We start from the raw sequence: 23,978 nt of genomic DNA on the forward strand, positions 1-23,978 counted from the left end.
CTGGGTTCGACACTTAACATCTGGTGCATTAGCAAATTTGAAGGAACCATGTGCTCATAAAGCTAGCAAGCACATTAAGATAAAATGCTATATCATTCGTGATCTTGTGAGAGAAACAAAATCGTGGTGATCAATTTAACATTCGAGCAAAACCTAGATATTTCTTTCTCAAAAAGCACACTCAACACAAAGTTCAACCATCACGTGTAAGGAATAAGGGTGAAATATATCAATGAATTGCTTCAAAAGATAGATAAGAGACTATTATTGAAAAACAAGTTTTGAGTATAAGTGAGAGATTGTAAAAGTTTGCATAAAGTATGATTCAGAGCGTTTTATATTATAAAACCTTATTTTCTTTTGTTAATTGGAAAATTTTAATTTTGTTTTTTGTTTTGTTTTGTTATAGTGTCATTGATAATATGAAAACAAATATATACTGTAGATTGTGTAATTTATTCGATATTAAAGAAGATCACCCAAAAAGTTCACATTTCGAATAGATCTGGCCAATCTATGGGAAAAAATTGTAATACTACTAATTGTCTTAGCTAACTAATGATATTGATAAAATCATAGCACTAAAAATCAACGAGTCGTAGCGCAGTTGGTAGCGCGGAGCTGCGACGATCTTGAGGTACGAGTTTAAATCCCGCCACGTTGGGAGACTTTCGGCGTTAATTCGCAAACCCGATCGAACAGGGTTAGTCAGATTCCGCCAAAGACTGATTCAGTATACTTCTTATATATATAAAAAAGTTCATAGCACTAAAATGTAATGCACGGTGAGATGGATTAATTTTTGCATATGCAGTCTTGCATTAACTATCAAATACTTGAGAGTATTTCTTCATAGAAATTTCACTTATACTCTCTCCGTCCCAAATAATTTGATCCAGTATTCTATTTCGGATCGTCCCACATAATTTGTCCCATTTCACTTTTATCATTTTTGGTAGTGGACCTCATATTCCACTAATTCATTCATACTCACATTTTATTATAAAACTAATACTTTAAAAATAGGACCCAAATTCCATCAACTTTTTTAACCCACTTTTCATTAGATTTCTTAAAACTCGTGTCAGATCAAAGTGTCCCAAATTATCTGAACGGAAGGAGTACCAAATTGCAAATCTAACTCAAAGTAGGGCTTTTATAAAAGAAAATGGGAGTATGTCTTCATATAAATATCACCCGTGCTAAATTGTAAATCTAACAATGGAACAACATCAATTTAGGGCCTTTTATGTTCTTGGCAATTTTGGTTGCAAATTGTAAAGATATAAAACGAAATGAGAATTGAATCTATTCACTCAACAATTTGTTTGATGATTTTTCGTTGAAGGAAAAGTTGATTAGCACTACTGTTTTGTTCTCGGCTGCCCTATAAATAAAAAATCTCAGCTCCCCCCTTTTGCCTTCAACCATTGCCCAAAACCCCTCTATTTCTCCCTGTGACCTAACCGCGCGCGTTCATGGAGGATGACGATGAGTTCGGAGATCTCTACACAGATGTCCTCCGTCCCCTTGAGGCGCAGAGCCAACAATCTGCCGGAAAGGCGCGCCCGATCGATCTCAACATCGATAGCGACGATGAGGAGATTCTCTATGGAGCTTCGGATTCGGCGGCTAAGAAGCTCAATCCTGATTTCAATCCCGGTTCCGCACCCGTTGGGAAATCCGACGCCTTACAAACCCTTCCTCAAACTAGGGGAATTGATTTGAATTTTAATTTGAATTCCAACCCGGGAGCGGCGGGGATTGATGAATTAGTTGGAAATGGAGGCGATGGTTCGGGGTTTGACGCTAGGGTTTTGGAAAAGGGGCGTGGTGAATCGAGTTTCATGGAGGACGAAGATGATATTAAGATAATTGTGGAAGAGAGGGATGAAAAAGACAAGGACTTGGTGGAGGGTGATCCTAACGTAACGAGCAAGGACGAGAATATGTATATTAGCCCTGTTCAAGAGGGAACTACGATGAATTTGATGAATGATGCTGGTGAAATGGGTTCACAGCAGATGATCCCGGGGCTTTCGGGAGGATTGGAGAATCCTAGGGCTCCGAATGTTGAGGATGAGTGGGAGAGTGAAGAGAGTGATGATGATCTGCAGATAGTGCTAAACGACACCCACCATGGGCCAATGGGGATGGAAAGGATGGTGGGAGTGATTGATGAGGATGATGAAGATGGAGAACCCTTGGTGATTGTCGCGGATAATGGTGATGTTAGCCAGATACAGAGGACCGTGGATGAGAAAGAGTGGGGCGGTGAGGAAGGGGGATCTGGAGCTGACATGGAGAAGGATCCCGGAGATGCAACAAAAACAAGTGGAGTAGGAGGTGGGGCTGCTCCAGCAGCTGCACAGCCAAAGATTGCATACAGCAATCATGCATACCATCATCCATTCTCTTCACAGTTCAAGGTAAGCATCTTGTTTGATGAACACATAGAATGTAATTTGGATTCAGTTGCAACTATGATGCTTTTGTATTGAACCTCAGCATACTAGTGATGCTGAAGACGATCACCAATATTGTGGATGAGCTCTTGGCTCCTAGTGATGAGATATTCAACAACATTGCTCTTGAATTTTCTCTTATTAATGAAGTTACATATTTTCTTCTTATGTCTTTTCCTTTTTTGAGTTTGATCTCATTTCAATTGATGTTTGGATTCAGAATTCTGCTGTTAATTAGAAACTTACAATTGTCAGTTGTTGACAATAATTGATTTGGCAGCTCTTACTCTTATCCAATTCCATCCGCATGTTGACAGATATGGTAAAGGGGGACAAAACGTCTTAGATCATCTTCTTTATGGGGGAATCTATCAGTAGATAAGCGTTTCTCTATTTAAATAGACTTTATAAGATAAATTGAAGAAAGCAGCATACAAAATCCAGAATGCAGAGACCAGATGTATGCACTCATATATTAGCTACATATATATGTCCTACGAATTAGAAAGCCCTTTCAACATGTGCTATGGAATTAGCCACTCTATTTTGGCATTTCATGTATAATGGTGCTTGCCCATAGTCAAAGTGCATTTGACCGTGATGAATAGGTCTGAAAGCTGGGCATAGTCATTGAGAAGTGCATATGTGTTCATCCAGAATCCGCATTCTTGACCCCTATAGCTCTATACAACTCAGTTCAAATTTTTTGTATCATTTGTATGAGAGACAAAGAAGCTTTTATTAGTTAACATAAAATTGGGACCCGATACCCATAAGTTTTTGCCTCTTTTACCGAGGAATCCAGCAAACTATGAGACCGCAAAGCAAAAGGCAGGGCGGTTTAACCCACACATACCTACCTCCTCTATAAATTTAACAAATAATAATCTCTTAATATTTAGCTACTAGAGCATGTGGGGTCCAAGTATCCGTAAAAACTGTACTTTATTTCAAGGCTTTAAGCTCTTTAACTATGTGATGTGTAAAAGGTCAAGTAAACAATTATTTTATGATTACATGGTTATTTATCTATTTAGGGATTCAGGGTTTTGCCCTTAAATTTGGATTTACGTTTTGATTGTTGTCAAGCTTCTGTAATAGACAAGCAAGCTACTGTTGCATCTTGTTCATCCTCATTCTGCTTCAACCAACCTTATTGCCAATTCATAAATATTCATCTTAAAATGTACATACAATAACATATTAATAAAACCTTGTAACTCCAAGCTTCTTAGATGTTCTAGCAATTAAGCTCGGCTCATGTAGATATTTGCTGAACAATGCGAAGTGGCTCATAACTGTATGTAATAAAATTTCATAGTTTACTTACGAAATACTGCCTTAGATGTTGTAATATGATTGTTGACTTGATGCATTTGTTAAGTTGCTATGTTTTTTAAAAAAATTTAATGATTTTTTCTACTGCTGTTTCCTATTGCAATTCTTTTGTCATTCTTGTAATCTTGTATTGTTAAGTGTTAACCATTTTCATGTCTTTCTCTCTTTGGAACTGCTTAGTATGTGAGACCTGGTGCAGCACCTTTCCCTCCTGCAGCTCCTGGAGGATTCCTAGGTCAAGTTCGTCCACCCATCAGCATGGGTCCTCCAGCTGGACGTGGAAGAGGTGATTGGAGACCGGCAGGAATGAAGGGGACCTTGCCTCAGAAAGGGTTCAATCCTCCAGCTTGGGGAGTTAATTCAGCTGGTCATGGTTATGGAAGTGGGTTGGATTTCACTCTTCCTTCACACAAGTAAGATTATATTCCTGAAACAGCTTTCTGTCAATAGTCTTAACTTAGGGATGTTAAAACTTCGAAGATAACATACTAATCCTAATTTCAGCGACATTATTTCAAAGCGATAATACCATCCTAGTTGTAAAACGTGCGCATGCCTCGGCTGTTGCAAGGCATGTGCCATAGAAGAGGCACAGAATACAAAAATGTGAGCCTTGGTAAAATTCATCCTAATGTTTAATAGTAACCGGGATCTGAATGCTGCATTAGGTCCTTTTTAGGTGGATAGTTTTGGCACTGTTTTGTTTTTTCATTACTTGATATCTAAAAATGATGTCTCTTTTTCTTCACAATCTCAGGACAATTTTTGAAGTTGATATTGATGGTTTTGAAGAAAAACCATGGAAACTTCCTGGTATAGATGTGTCTGACTTTTTCAATTTTGGTTTGAATGAGGACAGCTGGAGAGATTACTGCAAACAACTGGTAGGTAGCTTCTCAAGTTTGTACTTCTGTTTTTTGTTTAGCACTTGGAGAGTCGATATGGATGTGAGTCTGTTGGTTATTTTAAGATTGTGGCAGCTAAAGTGAATTTGATATCTCTAGGAACAACTCAGGCTTGCGATGACTATGCAAAGCAAAATTCGTGTTTATGAAAGTGGCAGGGCAGAACAGGTAATGTTGAAATTTCTACATTTTGAAGTAGTATTTTGTAATATGTTACAGGTGTATGTGGTGATCATTTGGTTAAAGTGTAAATTATGCCTTGGATTTTTGTGATGCTATATGTTCTCGAGTGTATCTGTAACAAGTCCCTGTTTGATGTTAAAATCTAGGATTATGACCCAGATCTTCCACCAGAGCTTGCAGCTGCAGTTGGTATCCAAGATAATAATGCATCTCAAAAAGCAAGTCATGGAAAGGTGGATACTGGTCCGACTGATTTAGCAAGAGCAGCTGCACGTGAACGACCTTCTCTTGTATGTGTATTTGCTTTATTCTAGGAATAGAACCTTGAACCTTTTTTTTTTTGTAATTGGATTTGGATGCTTAAATTTACTTGGTGTTCTATTGGGTCCTTTAGTGATTGTGTTCTCAAACATTCATTTTATTTAGTTGGGTCCTTACACTTTGTGGTGTGTGATTATTATATCCAACTACAGAATACAGCTTGGCATCTCATTATCTTTTTTTTAATAACAGCCTGTTGGCCGACCTATACCAGTAGAAACTGGTTCTGGTGAACGAATGCCATCAATTGATACAAGGCGTCCAAGAATGCATGATATTGATACCATTATCGAGGTATACAGTTATCCTCTATACTTTCTGACCAAGCTTCCAGTATTTTTTTTACTGTGCAACACCACAAGTTCTCAGTGCCACAGAACTGATGAAGCTCCTTGGAAAACAGATTGCCTGCCAGAGCCCCATGGATGGTGATGACATACCAGAGCAACAAGATAGTGATACTGCAGCGAAGGATCATGTTGGAGGAGGTGATGCAGATCATATGGATAGCCATGCTCCAGCATTTACTGGTAATAAGAGAGAATTTGAATCAAGAAGATCACAGCTGAAGAACGCTGACAGTGGCGATGGTATTGCAATAGAGGATGCTTCAGAAAATTCACATTCTGATAGGGAGAATCTTGCCCCGCAAGAGGAGAGGTACATTCATATTCATTACCAATTTCAGATGGATTTGTGATTTTTTCACCTCATCAAATTTATTCTGGCTGATTATGGTTCTTGTATTAAGCTTGCCTGAAGTTGAATGAGTATGAAAAGTTCATGATATAGTTAGTTTAGTAGTAGTGTTTATTTTAGGAGGGTGATGATAAATTGTTTTGCATATCATATAATACTCTTATCAGGGCTAGGCGTTCATCCAAAAGAAACATATAGTTAGGACCATCAGGTACAAGCTACATCAGTCCAACAGTGCAAAAAAGTTAAATTAAGGCATCTGGATTATAGACTAGGCGTTCATCCAAAAAGAAATAGACTAAGAAAGTGCATGTGTGATGCCCATGCCAGATTCTAAACCAAATGACTACCATTGTATCTGGATACATTATCCATTGAATATAATTGGGGGGGGGGGATATCTTTACTGCCTTTGTAAGATGCTGGATTTTTTTTAGATTAATGTATAGTGGCGCAATAATTTGTGTGGAGCAAAGGCTAGATCAGCATGTCCTGAATATTTCTGTATGAATTGGGCATTTTTCTTTCTCTTCCTGTTATTTGATACATTTGTCACTCTTGAATTTTTCGTTATCATCCACCAGATCTTCTGTCTAATACTATGTGCAGTATTAGGACCTACTGAGGGTTCATGACGTTGCATATACTCCTTTTGGATTTTGGACACTTACAAACTGTTTATGATGATGATAGGTCTATAAAGGCAAGGAGTAATAAAAGGGGAGAACATGTTACAGGCGATGTAGAGGGAGGATCATATCATACTGGGGATGGTAAGCAAACTCCAGCCTCGTCATCTTCCCACTACATTGGATCTGATGGGGAGCGAGATGTGGGAGTTTTAGATGAGTTGAATGATGATTCAGTGGTGGATGATAGAAGCTTTAATATGGAAGGAGAGGAAATGGCTTCAGATGCACCAAACAGGGGTAAACGAGAAGACGGAAACTTATATTCTACAAAGAAACTAAAGCTAAGTTCGCACGTAGGACTACTTCCGCGCGAGTATGAAGATGGGAAAGACTTGAAGACTGCAAGAAGTAGTGACAGCAAAGTGAGATCAGGAAGTAGTGAACATCTTCATAGTTCTCCTGATGATGTTGACGACGAAGCCCTTCAGGATAGGCACCCTCTTCGAGCAGGTAATGTCAGGAGAGAAGTAGGAGATGAAGACAATACTCATAGGAAAGATCACTATGATAGAGATGATGCTGGAAGACAGAACATGGTGGTGAAACAGAGAGAAGATTCTTTTTCACGCAGAGGTGGAGATGCTAACTCATCACTTCATCGGCATGGGAAAGCTGACAGTGCTGACTGGAGGAAGGGGAGTGATATATCTGAAGGAACCTGGAATCGACGAGATGAGGATCATCGTGGAAGAAGAACAAGACTTGAAGACCCAAGAAAGAGGGATCGAGATAAGCTTAGAGAAAAAGATAAGAGTGAGAAAGATGAACATCATCAGTCAAGAAATCTGCTGGAAAATGGCAGTTGGAGGGGGACTAACCATGAACTGGATTCTACAGGATCTAGACAAAGAGATAGGGATGGCCATTTTAAAAGTCGGAGTGAAAGAGTAGATGACCTTCACAGCACCAGAAGAAAAGAAGAGTCACATGTCAGACGGACAAATGCTGAAAAAGATGATATTTCCCAGAATCACAGAGAAAGTAGCACCAGGAGGAAAAGAGACAGAGATGACGGCTCTGATCTGCTCAAAAGAGATGAGCAAGGTAGATCAAAGGATGATGAGATGCATTTTGCTCGCCAAAAAGATGGGGGCTCGTCTCAAAGGGAGAGAAGTGAAAGGCCAAGAGAGCGTGATGAATGGCATAAAAATAAGCAGGATAACCTTTTGTCGAAGAGAGAAAGAGTAGAAACACGGCCAGTGATGAGGAGTGGGCGAACTGCTGAAGATAAAACATGGCCAAGTCATTCAAGAGTAAATGATGACTACAAGGGATCCAGCAGAGATTATCATCCTAATGATATAGGCCGGCACAGTGATCAACTCAAGCAAAGGGATCGAGTTGAAAATGAGAGTTATTCACAGCATAGGAACCAGGATGATGTTTATGATCGTGGAAATCAACTCAACAATGATGAGAAAAGAACAAGATATGAAAAGACTAGCAACCGGGATGTTCGTGCTGCCTATGGTTCTGACACTTCTAGGGCAAATGAATACAAAAGGAAAGAAAGTAGCCGAAAGAGTAGAGAATCAGACAGTGGAGATCACAGTTCATTGATATCCTCCAAGAGGAATCAGGATGAAGATGGTGGACAACTAAATGAGAAGGTATGTGTTTCCTTGGCCCAACATGTCAAAATTTATGAAAATATCATAAGATCATTACGTCAATTTATACCTAGATTTTATTTTCACTGTTTTCATCTGATCATCAAGACTGATGGAAAAAGGAAAGCATAGATGATTTGTAAATATTGACCTGGTTTACAGAATGTGTCCAGTTGCAAAACTCTGTTATTTTGTTTGTGACTGTTTCATTTAAGAATTTCTATGATCTGGAGAAACCCAGCTCTGTTTAATACTATTATTTTGGTTTTCGACAACATGTGATGACTTCTAAAAAATTCTGTAAATTGTGCTTGATCATAGTATGTTATTAATTGCTGCAAAAACCACCTAGCAGTTGAGTACTTTGAGTAAGTACTCAGTCTGGCTTTGCGAGTGTCTCTGGACACAAATCTCTGATAAGCTGACTTGCTCTGTCGGATCACCTTTTTCAAGGACTATATTCATCAACTAATTAAGCTGTTCCTAATTTCTTCCCTTGAATATGTGCCTGCTCTCTTAAATAAAAGCCAGAGGTGTCCCCATTCTCCCTTGCGAGGCAAAAAAGAAAAAAAGTCCAGACTGAGCTATTATAAAGTTGATTTTTTTCTGAATAATTCTGTCAGGATGTCAGTTAGAGTGCAGTTTACCACCCACCAAAATATAAGATATCACATTCTATGCTTATGCCACCATATACTTCCCCTTCATATATAAAAATGATCATGAACCCACATTCGTTACTGGTTGCTAGTTAGCATTTTCCTAAATTATTGTTAAGTAGGAAACTCATAATCTGCACTTGTCTAAGTTCCCACTGTTTTTGCAATTGGTTCATGCTTGCAGGCAAACTTGAGAGGCAGAACTGAGCAGCAAACTAGTCACGGTCACACAAATCACCAATCATCTCGAAAGCACAAAGAAGAGGCTTCAACCGACGAAGAACAACCCGACTCAAGGAGGGGTCGATCCAAATTGGAACGGTGGACCAGCCATAAGGAGAGGGATTTTGGCATGACCCCATCTTCTTTGAAGAAAAGAGATCGAGACACACACAACAACAGTGGGGCAAGGGGACCTCATGAAGATCCTCCTGGAAAGACAGAGGATAAACCACAGCCGCCTGTAGTTGATAACAAAGACGGTGTTCCAGAAATGAACAGCGACAGCACTAAAGCAGCAGTCGTGGAGGACAAACACTTGGACACTGTTGCCAAGTTGAAGAAACGAAGTGAGCGTTTCAAGCTTCCTATGCCTATTGATAAAGACGCAGTTGCAGCGAAGAAGGAGACCGAGCCTCCTCTGCCTCCGAACCAACCGGAGACACGCCCTGATTCGGAGATCAAATCGGAACGGCCAGCACGAAAGAGGAGGTGGACTGGCAATTAGTAGTCGAGGGATACTTTTGTTTCGTTGTTGAAGAATCGTACGTATTATGTTGTCCGATGATGATAATTGATTTGAGGCATCTTGCATTCTACGTCTTCTATATTTGAATTGCGATGGCCTTCAACTGTTGTACTTTCTATTACTCGAGAAGACTTTGTATATACAGACTTAATACATGTAGCATTAGACAGGCTGTAGCTGCACACACAAATTTTAATATAGCACACAATTTTCAATTCTATACAGTGTATTATTACATGATAGGATTTTGGCTAGTTTGTTTGGAGACTATACATATCAAATTAGATAATGATTTTTGAGAGGATAAAAATTAGAAAGGCTTCTCGTACGGAAATCGGATTCTTATTATAAAACAAAATACCAACTTTCATTTTTTTGGTCAAATTATTCTGTATTATGTTTAATTTCTTTTGCAATTTTGATCAAACTTATTCTATATTATCTTTAGTTTCTATCAATGAAAAATTGATGTGGCATGCTTCATATATTTGTAGCTGTGACTTCTATACTTTAATTAACTAAGTTGTCTACCTAGAGATGTTAATATTGTACTGTAACAAATTACGTATAAGTTAAATAATGTTGCAATTATTTACAAGCAACCTTTTATCGTATACTTCATCCGTCAACAAAAAATAGTCTCATTTTGCTATTTTGGGATGTCTATAAAAATAGTTCAATTTCTAAATATAGAAAGTTTTCATTTCATATTTTATCCACTTTTTCTTCCCTCACTTTTTTACTTTACCAATTTCTCATTAAAACTCGTGCCAACCACAAATGAGACTATTTTTTGTGAACGAAGAGAGTATTATTTTCTACTTCTAAAAATTTAAATTTTTTGAAAAATCATGCCCTTATCAAGCCACTACTACAAATTCGTACATGCAACCCTTACTATCAATTTTTTCTGTGTCTGCCCTGACTACTAAAGTATGGACTTACCAATTACTTCCTCTGTCTGCGAATAGGAGTTCCGTTTTTTCATTTTGGTCCGTCCGCGAATAGGAGTCTCAGTTCATAATTGCTATTAATGATAAAAAGGCCCTCCATTGCACCAACTCATTCCACTCACATATCATTTAAAACTATACAGATTAGACTCATATTCCACTAACTTTCTTCCACTCACTTTTCTTAACATTTCTTAAAACCTATGTCGGAAAAAAGGGACTCCTATTCACGGACGGAAGGAGTATATAGTAGTATACCTCCGTCCACAAAAAATAGACTAGCTTTACCATCTTGGGTCGTCCACCAAAATTAGACTAGTTTCTAAATTTAGAAAGTTTTAAACATTTAAATACTATACTAATAACGTGGAACCTACAATTCACTAACACTATTTTTCTTTTATTTTTTCCCCATTCTCTCTTATTTTACCAATTATACATTAAAACTCGTGATGATACAAAACTATATCTATTTTGGTAGGCGGAAGTAGAACTACATACAAACATGACCTTTGACTTTCATTGATCGTCAATCTAATTAAGAAAGGTTTTAGGCCCTTTGACTTATATTTACACATGCATTGTGGCTACTAAGCTCAATAATAAGTAAGCACAATAAGAAAAATAAGAATATTCAATACTAGTCGAACTGATAAAAGTGTTTTAGCCACATCATAAAAAGTGGAGTAGACTATGATACAATTATGCTAGTCACCAATTCCTGGATCAAACCATAATAATTAAAGAATCAAAGTAGACTACACTTGAATGATTTGACGTGGAAGGTATGAATATAATTCATTTATAAATGGGCATTATACTCTTGTCATTATAATTACAAGTATGAATCCTCTTTCGTTCAAAATAGATCAAAACAGGAGAAAAATGACAAAAACAGGAAGCCAAGAAGAATGCCTTTTGGAATGTCAAGTAGAGTCTTCCATAGTTTAGGAATCTCCAAAACGGCAAAACTGCAATCTACGAAATGTAAGACAATTCAAAGCATCAAGGTAATAAAAAATCGAAAGAAATTTGTCCACTGATCCATGTTTATTACCTTGTTGTATTTACTTTGAATCAAACTAGCTACCATATCAGATTATAAAATGTGCTACTTTAAAAGCCCATAATTACTAATATTCCAAAGGCTTAAAGGGAATATTTATATAGTAATCACCACTCAGCTTAAGAGATCATAATGAATGAATCTACCTGGGCCTGATATTGTCTTAATGTCTGAAAGAAGGTAGAGATATATTAGAAAGAGAGCACACATATATAGATAAAGCGGATTGCTTACCCGATAAGCAGTAACGGAAGGCATATCTGTGGAAATCATCGAAATTCTCTGACTTGAAGGCCTTGTCATTAGAAGTGGTTTGTTCTTAGAAAGGCAAAAACATCAATAAATGAACATTCCAACAGAAGACACCTCTTTCTCAAGTTCTGGGAATGACTTGTATCAACCTTAAGAGTTTTTAAGCCTCTTTGCCACCCTTCCTGATGATCTAAGGAAACCACATCGAATCAAAAGATATAAGGTGGCTGAAGTGGAAAGACTAGAGAACTAATAATCTGTAAACAAACAGAAAGGAAGAAAATATGCATGATACCAGAATATACAACATAGGAAAGACCAGAAATAATATGATATATCTGCTGACTCAAAAAGTATACTTAGAAACAAAAACACTATTAAGACTCCACTAACAGACCTCAACTCCTAATTAAACTCAAATCTAACTCTAAAACCTATGTTCAACAAACTAGCATCTATCAACAATTAACTAAAGATAATGAAGGAAATGTGCAGAAGCCGATGCATTCTATTGCTTGAATGCTGTGCATCTCTTCTTATATTCCATTGTATTTCTGGTTGAATATATCTTATTTTCAGTCCCAAATTGTTATTTTGTGGTGTTACTGTTAGTGAGGTGCTTGATGATGCTTTGAGGAGGAGTATACGGAGGCAATGGCGGCACGTTTTGGATCTCATGCATATGGCGTCTTTACCCGCGAGCAGGAATTAGAGAAGACCAAGCTCTTAGTGATGGTTATGGGAGCCCAGTGCTGGGAATTTCACGAGTTCCCCCTTCATCTCTCTACCTTTTTTTATTTTCCACTTTATTCTCTCTTTACTTAACTCACCTAACACAATATTTCTTAATCTGCGTGTCGAAAAGAAACGCCTCCATTACTATGGAACGGGGGAGTAACAAATAATTGATGGAAACACCTCAATTGAACAGTAGAATTCAACGATAATCACATCAACAGACCAATTAAACCAATAAAAATGTGAGTTTGTCACATATGTCCACCTTTTCTAAACAACATGCCATGTTGGTTCCTTCAAGTATCTCTCAATTCTCAGTGCAACTTCCATATGGTCGCATTGTGGTTGGTGCATAAACTGATGAGGTGCATAAGCCGACTCATCACTCCGACGACATAGGCAATATCTGGCTTAATATAGAAAGATAGATGAGTTTACTTGTTCCGATCTGTGAGTTCTGCTCCTTCCACAATTCCCAGCCCATGATTCACCAAGATAGATGTGTTTACTGTTCAATAGTCTTGTCTCAACGAGGATATCTAGTATATACCTCTTCTATGTTGTAACATGTGATAATCATGTCATCAACTTAAATGACGAGACATGTTAGCTTATCCCCTTGTTTCTTCATGAATAACGTATGATCAAAGCGGCTTTGCTGGAATCCATATGTTACCATAGTATATGTGAACATGCCGAACCACTGTCTTTGGAGACTTTTGGCTTACTTAAATTGAGCCCCATATAATTTAGGCAAATTGGTACCGATTATCATGAATTTTACACAAACTCTGTTTTTTTTCAATGAACTTTTAAATTAGTACCATAAATCATGAACTTTCATATTGGTTTGATATTTCCCTAATAATCCAAGAATTTTTGAAGAAATTCCCTAAAATGCGTTCCTAGGATTTGGGAAAAAGGTTTTGTGTTTTAATTTTTGTAGCGTAGCGTCACAGGTGTGTGTTTCTAATTGAATTCTTTGTGTTTTTATTAAATTTATTTTGTTTTCTTTGTTTTTAGAGTTCTGTTTTGTTAAATAAAAGTAGTATTGTGTTTAATGTTTCAAATAGATATGCCAACATGACATGCCACTTATAAGAATTATGCCAAAATAGTATTCAAAATGCCATATAAGCTAGCCGAACTCGCCATGGGAAAAATCAAACCAATCTGAAAGTTCATGATTTATGGTACTTCTAATTTGAAAGTTCAATGAAAAAAATCAATTTGTGTAAAATTCATGATATTAGGGACCAATTTTCCTATAATTAAAGTACATTAGTATATTGATCAATGTCTCTATCATGAACAATATCGATTTACTATTTCTGTTTAAGTTATTTCATGTCCATTAATTTATCAAGTTTGCTCCTAATTCAATATATTCATTTATTTTCAGTGCTAGAGTTTAGAACTCTTTATATATTGTATTGAAATAAATTCTAATAATTCGGTTTTAAAACATCTCAAGCACACTATAAAATAACAATACGAGTACTAGTCATTCGCAAATACTATACTCCTAATTACTATGAATATTGAGTTGAAAAAAACTAATACACAATCTGTCTCATAAAAATATATACATTTGAAATGATATAAAAATTAATACATAATTGGTGAAATAAGAGGGAGGAAAAGAATAATTAAAATAGTGAAATATATTGATATATATATATAAACAGATTTGTGTTAAAATGACAACATCTCTTAAAGTGACACCGTGACACCACATATACAACAATATTATAAATGCTACACAGTAATCTATAGATTGCTGTATAGTGTGTCGGATATTGCTTGTCAAGAAAAATTATTGTATAGTGTATACCATATTAATGGCCGTCTTTTTTAGATTTTTTTTTTTTCACGTGGCAGCTTATTATTCATCCACGTGTACAAATGATTGACTAGGAATGATGGTATGATGTTATTTTAAGAGGTGGTGATACTCTAACACTCCCATATATAATCATGTTTGAGACAATTTTTTATAAATAAAAATACTCATATTTGCTTGGGACAGATGAAAAATAAAAAATACACAATAAATATACACTATTAACCAATTTTTATATGGTGAAATTGACGTAAATATTTAGATGGTGAAAATAGTGACCGACATCTTGGCAGCGCGTTGATATAGGTAAGCTAGTAGATGAGATAGATCGCAGTGTTAGTTGCGAGATCTCTGCAATTCTCTCAAACAATTGACAAAAAGAGATGAGTAGGAGATCGGGGACCTGGCTGAGGTGTTGCTTGGTCACTTTTGCGGTTGTTTCAGCCCTCTGCGTTTCTGGCCCGGCTTTGTACTTCAAATTCAACAAAGGTTTCAAATTCAAAGGGGTTTCCGATTCTTGCCCTCCTTGCTCCTGCAATTGTGCTCCTCCCCAGTCCCTTTTCCAGATTCTGCCTGGTATCCCTATTTTCTTTCGTTTAATTTTTTAATTTATGGGTTCATTAATTAGGAGTACTTAATTTTGAGTCAAAACATGCTCTGCTTTACCTGAATTTTGTGCTACTTATATCTGTTTCGTTGATTGGAAATGTGGCTCTTTCAGATCCCCAAGGCTACTTACAAGGACTGTAGAAATCACCATGTCACATCTAGTACTTACCCTTTTGGATTTTGAGTAGCTGAATAACTCCAAGTTTATGTACAAATATTGGATTTGAGTTATTAAAAAGACTGTTTTTTCATCAAAACAAGTAGAATTCAGTTTAGCTATCTTGTTAGTGTATCCAAATCTACATGAAACTCCGTAGATAGTTTTACTATACTTTTACTAGGCTGACTTGATGTGAGGTTCGTGTTTAACCTATGATGTCCACATTGTGTGTTCGCTATTAATGGTTTGGCGTAGGATTTTTTGTCGATCCATCTTTGTAGATAGGAATCAACATTGATTTTGAAAATTGTGCTGCTTTTTATCTCATTATAACCTAATATGCTCGCTTCGTCCATTACCTATGGTCTTGGTAGTGGATAGCACATGTTTTAATGCAAAATTGATAAAGCATGAGAGGTGGAGAAAAAATGGTGAAGAATTTTGTTGGAGAATGGATCCACCTCATTAAAAAGTGAAACCTACCAAAAATTAAGGTGGCTAATTTTTGTGGACCATCAAAATAAAAAACAAACAAACAATTGATTGTTGACAGGTTTTTTGCTGACTAGACGAGGAAGATGCTAACGTGTTTTATTTAGCTACCTAAGCTATCCTGCGGAAGTTTTTTCCTCTTCTTGCTCAACTATTAAGTATGTAATGGCCTTTTGATTTTGTTATACATTAATACATCATTACACTCTGTCAGTGAAAATATGCATTCTGGAGAATCATTATACAAACTCTATATTCCAGTTAAGTTTTCCTTAGAAGGCAACAAATTAGATAATTCTAGAGGGTTAAACAATTCTTGGTGATGCAAATATGGAAGTTTGATTAGTAGGGTTTTCTTAGTCCGTAGCAATATGCATTGAGATTATGTAGAAGAGTGGGTTTTCTTGATCCGATGAAAGGTTAGTATTGTTACCAGCTAGCTCACATTCGTGTAACCGTTCCGGTCTTTCGTTTATCATCAGATGTATAAATATCAGCATTGCTTTTCTGCAAGCATTGTTTGATTTAGCCTTGTTAGAATTATATATGTCACATCACTAACATTTTTTGTGTCATTCTTATATCTCTTGCAGGCTTGGCCAATCTCTCTGTTACTGGTAAGGATTCCGTCTCGGAGATTGCCACTTCTTCCTACTTTTGTTTCTAATTGAATGTGACCATTTCTCGATGTGCATGTGCTAACACATCTTATAGTCTCATTCCAATGAGTGTTCTTATAATTTTGTAATTTGAAAGAAAGATAATTTTCTTTATTGGATAGATTGTGGGAAGGATGACCCTGACCTCAAGGAAGAGATGGAGAAGCAATTTGTGGATTTATTATCAGAAGAGCTAAAGTTGGAAGAAACTGTCGGTTCGGAACACTCCCATCATATGAACATCACATTAGGAGAAGCAAAAAGGTTGGCTTCTCTGTACCAGAGTGAAGCCGATAAATGCATAGCAGCCACAGAAACTTGCGAGGGAGCCAGGGAACGAGCGGCAGTGCTGCTCTCAAAAGAGAGGAAGTTAACTTCAATGTGGGAGCGCAGAGCTCGTCAAGCTGGTTGGGAAGGGGAGTAGTGACATACATAAAACAGTATCTATTACCTATTTTGGATGTGGTTGTCAACCAGGAGAACTCAGAGATGTCCAACGAGCAAATTTTGCAGAAATCTCGTATTGTTATGGTTTCGCATCGTCCTATTTCTACTAAGTGTATCATTTTTTTTTGTACTTGGTTGAGACATGGCTAATTCAAACTGTATAATGTCTGAACAAATATCATGCTGCTGTAAGTTATAAGGATTTGCATCATCTATTTTTCTATAATACAACAGTGGCAATATCTATTACACATATATAGTAGTCCTGCCTTTATTTTTCAATTCTAACTAATTAAGAATAAGTATGCATATTATTGAAATCTTATAATCTCATTCTGTATCAAATCCCGAAGCTCAGCAAACACAAAAGCCAACTCTTGTTTTGCTTGCTGCTACAAACAATTCCATGTATAAATTGGTGTGAAAGAGCAAATGGATAACAAATTATTGAGTAATTCTTGATTATATCAAACTCAAATCATTTCTACTGAAATCAAGGTGAAATAGGTTGGAGAGTCTAATGCCTACAAACTTATGATAACTCATTCTTGAAATGCCTTATTTGTCTCCCTAACTCAGTACAGCACTACTCTGAGCTGCAAGCATCAGATAAAAAAAAATGAACACGAGAAAACTCAAACATTCTACAAATGTTCTGAAAGAAATTGGTAGAATACATCATCATATAGACAGACTCGTGGTCGAGGATTTCGAATGTTTCGCAGCCTCACATCCCTGATTCAAAAGAATAATCATCGAACCCGAAATCACAGTTTGCTATGGTTTCATCTTGTTCCTACAGACCAAAAAAAAAAAGTGTTAACATTAGTAGAGAACCACTGAGAGCTAAACCAAATATCTTCACATCTTAAGGGTGTCTTTGCTAAAGAAATCAATATTACTCCCTCCGTCCCGGCTAAGATGACACATTGCTTAGCCGGCACGGGATTTTAGGAGTTATTAGTTAAAGTGTTTAATTGGAGAGAGAGAAGGTGGGTGAAAGTATTAAAGTAGAGAGATAAAGAAAGATGAATATTTTAATAAGTGAGAAAAAGTGGTTGAGTGTATTAATTGGAGAGAGAAAGTTACCAAAAAAGGAAATGTGTCATCTTAGTTGGGACAGACTAAAAAGGAAAATGTGTCATCTTAAGCGGGACGGAGGGAGTACAAAAAAGATGCTAACAAATTGCAATGTGATTATTTATTGATATCAGTACTTGAGATCAACAAAATCAAGGTTGGTCCATCATTTTGAATCAAACATATAACTAGGCAAGATTAGCATACCCGTTTGATCATAGCATTCATCATAGCATCCAATGGATCATAACTACGAGGAGCAAATACACTTTGAATCTTTTGTTGCTCCAAGAGGAAACTGTCATTGGCCATTGCTCTCGATTCTGATGCCAGCTTTTCATTCCCATTTTGCAGCATAAGAGTCGAAGCACCTCCACCCAATCTGCCATTCATGAAGACTCCCATCTTCTCATTGATGATCCCACTATCCTGGTCCAGACTATGGCTTAAGCCGCTGACAGGAACGTGAGCGTTCAAGGAACCAAAAGTGGCTGTTGAACCGTGACCATAACTCTGCCCCTGCTCTCCCCACCTTTGGCTGGGGATATGACTAATGTTCTGCACATCACCAACCAAACCTTGTTGGTAATGCATTTCTCTAGAATCTTCTAGAGGCAAGGACATGGTGGTAGAAGAAGTATCAATCGCGTTCTTCTGTAAATAAGGATCATTGGAGAAGCCATTATTCCCCGTGGTGCTCATAGGCAGTTGTTGACTGTGAAAAGGCTCGGTAGAAAGCAAAGAAGCCGGCTGTGTTGTAGACGATTGAATAGTAGCAGAATCCAACAAACTGGAGGAACTGTTGACACCAACATTGAAGGAATCCATGTTCAAAGAAGCCATGTTTTGAGAAGACTGATCCCCAAATCCTCCACCGCTCATTGTTTGCTGGTAGCTTCCCTGTAGCATCATATTCGTAGAGCTGTTAAAGATATTGCTTGAGCTATTGATTGCTGCTCCCGGATCTGAGAACTTATTCCGCAATCTTGAGTTATCCATCGCGTTGAAACTTGACATCCCTGTCCCGCACTTACTCTGCTGCAGCTGATCCAGTTCAAGCGACGATGGGATTCCTTGAAACAAACTTTGACTTTGATTTGTGGATGCAAGGGCTGGGTGCACTTTTCCGAGGGCAGAGATGGAGTTGGTTAAGCTTTGACCATGATTGGGCTGGATTAGCGTGGATGGAGATAAATTGTGAAGGTTTACATTTGGCGTATTTAGTCGACCAAACATGCCCCCAGTTGTGTAATGCGATAATGCAGCACTTCCGAGCCTTCCTTGTCCAGAAAAAGTTCGAAAATCCCCAAGGCCCTCGAATGGAGCAATACGCATGAAATGGGAATCCTTAACCCCGAGTGCAGCTACCATGTTTGCTTGCTGGGATGCAACTGAACTGATTCTTTTCAGGTATAGCCTATACTTCTGCAAAACCAAAAGCATTCAAGAATTAATATACGGTCAAAACAAGAAATTCTTCATTTCTTGTGATCTCTATTACACATAATCCTATGATTAAATACTTTATCTTCTAGTTGACCACGTTTATTACATTAAAAGTTGGACTCGAAATGACAAATTAGTACCTGAAGATGGCTAGCCACATTTTCTCGAGTAAGCCCTTCAACGTTCATCAGGTCAAGAATCCTTTTAGGAACAGCCTCTGCAATAGTAAGAAGGATCAAATGAGTCGAAAGAGATGGATAAGAGTGAAAACAATCGAAACCTATGAAATAGGGTGGAAAATGGAAGAATTACTTTCAATTCCCAACTGGTTGACTGCTGCAACAAACTTCCTATGCAGCTCTATAGACCAGACCACCCGAGGCTTCTTCGAGGCTGCAGGGTCTTCATTTTCGTTCTCATTATCTTCACTGAAATCTTCCTCGTCTTTCCTCTTACGATTGCATTTACCATTCCGATCCGCTTGAGGCCCGTTACCTTCTCCACTCGATTGATTATCATTTCCTTGATCAGCAGAACCATTTTGATTCTTTGGCTCAGTCCTTTTTTTCCTGATCACGTGTTGCCATATGTTCCTCAGCTCCTCAATCCGAACAGGTTTGACCAAATAATCACAAGCTCCATGCGTGATCCCTTTCATCACGAGTTTGGGATCGCCATTTGCAGATAACACTGCAACAACACAGCATTAAAGAAATTCCTCAAAGTAACTATAATAAGGCTCGACTTTGGGATGTTTGCAGAAGAATGTAGAGAAGAAAATAAATGATAGGAACATACTGATAACAGGCAGATCCATTTCAAGACCAACAAGTTCCAGAAGCTTAAAACCATCCATGTCCGGCATATGGACATCGCTGATCACCAAGTCGAATCTATCTTTGTTTTCCCTCAGCATTTTCAACGCCATTCTAGCTTGACTTGTTGTGGTCACTGTTAAGGGAAAAGAACACTCATGTTTATCTGAACAAGGCATTTAATTCTCCAACTTGATTCAAATCAAAACAATCCAAACATTAGACCATGCCTATAAAAAAGCAAATTAAAAAATTAAACAAATTTGAAGATATTAAAGTATCCAAACCATATTCTTCTTCACCAGCAAGAGCATTCAACTAGAAAAAAGTTTAAGTGATTCAGAAAAAAAGAGCTGTCAATTTTTTCAAAAAAGAAACATAAGAAATCAAGTTATGTTTCCTTAGCTAATTAGAACTCCTAAATCCAAACATTCAACAGAAAATTGAAAACAAAAAACATATCCAAACAATAAGAAATTGGAAACTGGATCCAAATAAATGCAGATTTGACTATGAATTCAAGAATCAAATTAAGTAAAGAATGTTCACAAGAATCAAAATTGAATAAAGAAAATAGAAGACGAAGAACAAACCATGATACTGGCATTTCCTAAGCAGAGTCTCGAGCAACTTCAAGCAAGTTGGATTGTCGTCAACGGCGAGGACACGCAGGCCCGCCGGAAAATCGTCGTAGCCTTCGCCGTCGCTCATAATTTTCTCCAGAGTCATTTTTACCTAAAACCCAGATGCGAAAGCCAGAGATTGGATGCTAAAAATCGAGTCTTTGCCAAAAAAAGTCACTTTCTTGAACAATTGACAAAAGCCCAGATGCAAAAAAGCTTCTTTCAACATCAATAATTGACAAAAAATCACCAATTGGAAGGAGACAAAACAGAACACAGCCAAACCATGTCTGTGTTTCAAGTAAAGTAATAAAAGGTTTAGAAATGGACAATGATTATGGTTTCAACTTTAAACCCAACAAAACACCAAATTTTTATCACTTCCTCTCCTGCCTGTGTAGATCTTTTTTGTCTTTTGTTTTGTGATTGGTTATAATATTAATATAATATGGCTATAGGTACAAGTATATATGCATGTGTGTGGTGGGACTGAATAATGGAGGGACAAATAATGGAGGTTTTCTTTTTCTTCCATCCTTAAATCAGAAGAAGCATGCATTTTTGGAAGTGGAAGACAAATATTGGGTGTGATAAGGTGCAATGCGCCAATTTCTTTTGATAAATCTCAACCATTAATCTCACCTTAATGATGTTCAATTTTTCAAATTCAAGGTACAAGATTTCCCAAGACCAAGTTAGCTTGGCATTCAATATTTTGTCAATGATTTTGTACTGATGCTTTTGGAAATGTTAAGGTTGTCTTCTTATATGATGATAGACATACAATAAATTCTATTTTCCCTACATGTGTTAGATAGTGCACAAATTTATGTAAAATAATTGGACATTTAGAAGAATTCCTTCCATCCCCTTAAATTGGGGTGAATTGAGGGTAAGTTGATATTTTGATTGAATCTACTGCAATATATTTTGTCAAATTAATATTGGAGACGATTGTGGAATGTGCAAATTACTTGCAAGGCAATTGACACTTTCTTTATAAGTTGAAAAATATTTAATAATGAAAATCCACTTAGAATCTTGGCAATAATATAGGCCTTTAAGTGCTATAATACTATACCATCTACCTTTTGCGGAAATCATTTGCAGTGTCCAACCATGCAAACTTCCCATATTCGAATTTAAAAGGTGCAAAATTTATGGGAAATTATATGCTATGGCATAACGTTCTGTCTGGATTTTCTAACATATACAGTATTTAAATAAAGTAATGACTAAGGTACATAATTCTTTGTCATAACAGGAATTAATATGTACATTTCTAATATTAGTTATTTTTTATTATTATTAAATTTATAGTAGTAGTATTTTTTTCTTCACATTGTTATCATCAAGGTAACTAAAATTTTAGAACATCCGCAGCAGGATGCTCTTCCGGACGGCGGAGCCGTGCCGTCGGCCGAGAGCTCTGTGGACGTCCGGCCTAAACGTAAAATAATTCTTTTTTAAAAAAGTCAAAAAATCTGATTTAAATAAAAAAAAGATATAAATCAGATTTAAACCCTCCAAGTGCAATTGGGTATGATCCCCGACCCCAACCAACAGCCGCCGTCGAACTAGTCTTCTTCAACTTTTAAAATTTTTTTAATTTAAATTATGCAATTTAAATTTCACTGATGTAGTTTTAATTTTTAGAAATTAAATTATGTACTTTTTTTATTTTTAGGAATTTGCAATAGTATTTCGGATTTTATTAATGCATTTTAATAATATGGAAATGTTTTTAGTAATTGAAGTAAGAGCATGCCTTGTGGAAGAGTACGGATGTGAGTGTTGTGCTCTTGCGGGAAAACGAAGAATTAAAAATGAATAAAAGTGGGTGTGGGTCCACAACCATGCTCTTGCACAAGAGCACGGATGTGGATGCTCTTAAAGCTATCTTATACTCCGTCCCACATTAGGAGTCCTGTTGATTTTTCTGCACTCATTTCATAAAAATGATACTCCCTCCGTTTCTTCATAGTTGAGTTATTTTACCATTTCGGAAAGTTTCTTCATAGTTGAGTCGTTTCCTTATATGGTAACTTTTTCCTTTTGCTTACTTTACTCTCTCTTACTTTATTCTCTCTACTTTATTCACTTTATACTTTATTCTCTCTACCTTTTCCTCTCTCTTACTTTTTTATCTATTTATTTAACACACCCAACATTCATTTCTAAAACTCCGTACCGAAAAGTTCCGCCTCAACTATGAAGAAACGGAGAGAGTAATAAATAGTTAAAGTGGATAAGTACTCAACATTAATGAGTGCAGAGAAGTCAACGGGACTCCTAATGTGGGATGGATGGAGTATATTAGTTCAACCGTATGAACTTGCAATTTTATAGGAATATGACTCCCACTAGGTGGGTCGCAAAATTATCAGAAATACGCTTCTAGTTCAAACAATTTATTCATTAACAAGTCTAATCACATGAATTTGTGATTCATAGGAATATTACTCCTACGAAGAGTCGCGATATTATTAGAATTTAGAAATCACTTCATATTTAAATCTATTTATGAAGACCATATACAACGTTTGGTTGTAACTATGGCTTAGTGGTCGGTAGACTGAATCCGATTCGCAAGAGAAGAACAGAAGTAAAATAGCACAAGATTGAGAATAATAACTCAAAAAAAACATATTACTACAACGATAAACTAAGGAAATATGTTTGTAAAATGAAAGTAGAGCATAAACAAAAACAAATCATAATAAAAAAAATATACTCTAAACTACAAATTATTGTTTTGAACACTAAAGCTAATGTGTTTTAGCGACAATAGGTTGTTGGAAGAGGTTTATAAACAAGTGGATTTGAGATCTGGAACATATGGTCTCGGAAAAAGAGGAGATCTAACATACTTCGAGAGTATTCCTAACTTGCTTGTCTAAGATAAATTGATTAGACTTAGAACTCGTCGGAGTGTTCAGTGATCTCGGTTAGCATTCTAAGAATGAAATAGTAAAATATTTCACTGAATAATATATGATACATATTTGCAGTACTTTATGAAATTAAATTGCATATAAGGTATCTAGAAAAAACTTTAAATTCATTGTTTTATATATGTATTCACATCTATAAAATAAATCTTTATGATAATGTTGTTTTATCTCCTTTAGGTAAGAATTAGATCTAGGGTTCCCATATATACTCGTTTGAATAT

At 36.7% G+C, this 23,978-nt stretch overlaps 3 protein-coding genes across 4 annotated transcripts; 2 read left to right on the plus strand and 1 right to left on the minus strand.

Moving 5' to 3' along the window:
• Positions 1-1,321: 1,321 nt before the first annotated feature.
• Positions 1,322-9,838, plus strand: LOC125192030 (FIP1[V]-like protein). The gene is made up of 9 exons (XM_048089482.1): positions 1,322-2,429; positions 3,984-4,216; positions 4,561-4,687; positions 4,808-4,876; positions 5,038-5,181; positions 5,405-5,506; positions 5,616-5,872; positions 6,605-8,213; positions 9,057-9,838. Exons 1-9 carry the CDS (start codon positions 1,479-1,481, stop codon positions 9,597-9,599), a joined length of 4,035 nt encoding a protein of 1,344 aa, XP_047945439.1. The 5' UTR covers positions 1,322-1,478; the 3' UTR covers positions 9,600-9,838.
• Positions 9,839-14,746: 4,908 nt separating this feature from the next.
• LOC125193903 lies at positions 14,747-17,065 on the plus strand. The gene is made up of 3 exons (XM_048091838.1): positions 14,747-15,048; positions 16,327-16,350; positions 16,515-17,065. Exons 1-3 carry the CDS (start codon positions 14,856-14,858, stop codon positions 16,814-16,816), a joined length of 519 nt encoding a protein of 172 aa, XP_047947795.1. The 5' UTR covers positions 14,747-14,855; the 3' UTR covers positions 16,817-17,065.
• Positions 17,066-17,301: 236 nt separating this feature from the next.
• Positions 17,302-21,285, minus strand: LOC125193902 (two-component response regulator ARR12-like). Of its 2 annotated transcripts, XR_007171660.1 has the most exons (7): positions 20,774-21,285; positions 20,164-20,316; positions 19,678-20,055; positions 19,506-19,582; positions 18,127-19,344; positions 17,517-17,635; positions 17,302-17,435 (listed from the first exon to the last, which is right to left on the minus strand). XR_007171660.1 is itself a non-coding variant. In XM_048091836.1 (6 exons), exons 1-6 carry the CDS (start codon positions 20,907-20,909, stop codon positions 17,567-17,569), a joined length of 2,031 nt encoding a protein of 676 aa, XP_047947793.1. In that variant the 5' UTR covers positions 20,910-21,285; the 3' UTR covers positions 17,302-17,566. The 2 variants fall into 2 exon arrangements, 1 of the variants encoding a protein (XP_047947793.1); XM_048091836.1 differs by having other exon boundaries at positions 17,302-17,635.
• Between the last annotated feature and the right edge of the window lie 2,693 nt (positions 21,286-23,978).

This window comes from Salvia hispanica, chromosome 6, assembly GCF_023119035.1.
Source record: "Salvia hispanica cultivar TCC Black 2014 chromosome 6, UniMelb_Shisp_WGS_1.0, whole genome shotgun sequence".
Taxonomy (NCBI): Eukaryota; Viridiplantae; Streptophyta; class Magnoliopsida; order Lamiales; family Lamiaceae; genus Salvia; species Salvia hispanica.

Excerpts from the sequence above, each read along its gene's own strand:
- LOC125193902 (XM_048091836.1), bottom strand. The coding sequence starts at position 20,909 with ATGACTCTGGAGAAAATTATGAGCGACGGCGAAGGCTACGACGATTTT. Across the intron at positions 20,317-20,773 it reads TAGGAAATGCCAGTATCATG|TGACCACAACAAGTCAAGCT; the intron begins GTTTGTTCTTCG and ends TTCCCTTAACAG. Across the intron at positions 20,056-20,163 it reads AATGGATCTGCCTGTTATCA|TGTTATCTGCAAATGGCGAT; the intron begins GTATGTTCCTAT and ends GTGTTGTTGCAG.
- LOC125193903 (XM_048091838.1), top strand. The coding sequence starts at position 14,856 with ATGAGTAGGAGATCGGGGACCTGGCTGAGGTGTTGCTTGGTCACTTTT. Across the intron at positions 15,049-16,326 it reads CCTTTTCCAGATTCTGCCTG|GCTTGGCCAATCTCTCTGTT; the intron begins GTATCCCTATTT and ends TATCTCTTGCAG. Across the intron at positions 16,351-16,514 it reads GGCCAATCTCTCTGTTACTG|ATTGTGGGAAGGATGACCCT; the intron begins GTAAGGATTCCG and ends TTTATTGGATAG.
- LOC125192030 (XM_048089482.1), top strand. The coding sequence starts at position 1,479 with ATGGAGGATGACGATGAGTTCGGAGATCTCTACACAGATGTCCTCCGT. Across the intron at positions 4,217-4,560 it reads TTCACTCTTCCTTCACACAA|GACAATTTTTGAAGTTGATA; the intron begins GTAAGATTATAT and ends TCACAATCTCAG. Across the intron at positions 5,873-6,604 it reads CTTGCCCCGCAAGAGGAGAG|GTCTATAAAGGCAAGGAGTA; the intron begins GTACATTCATAT and ends TGATGATGATAG.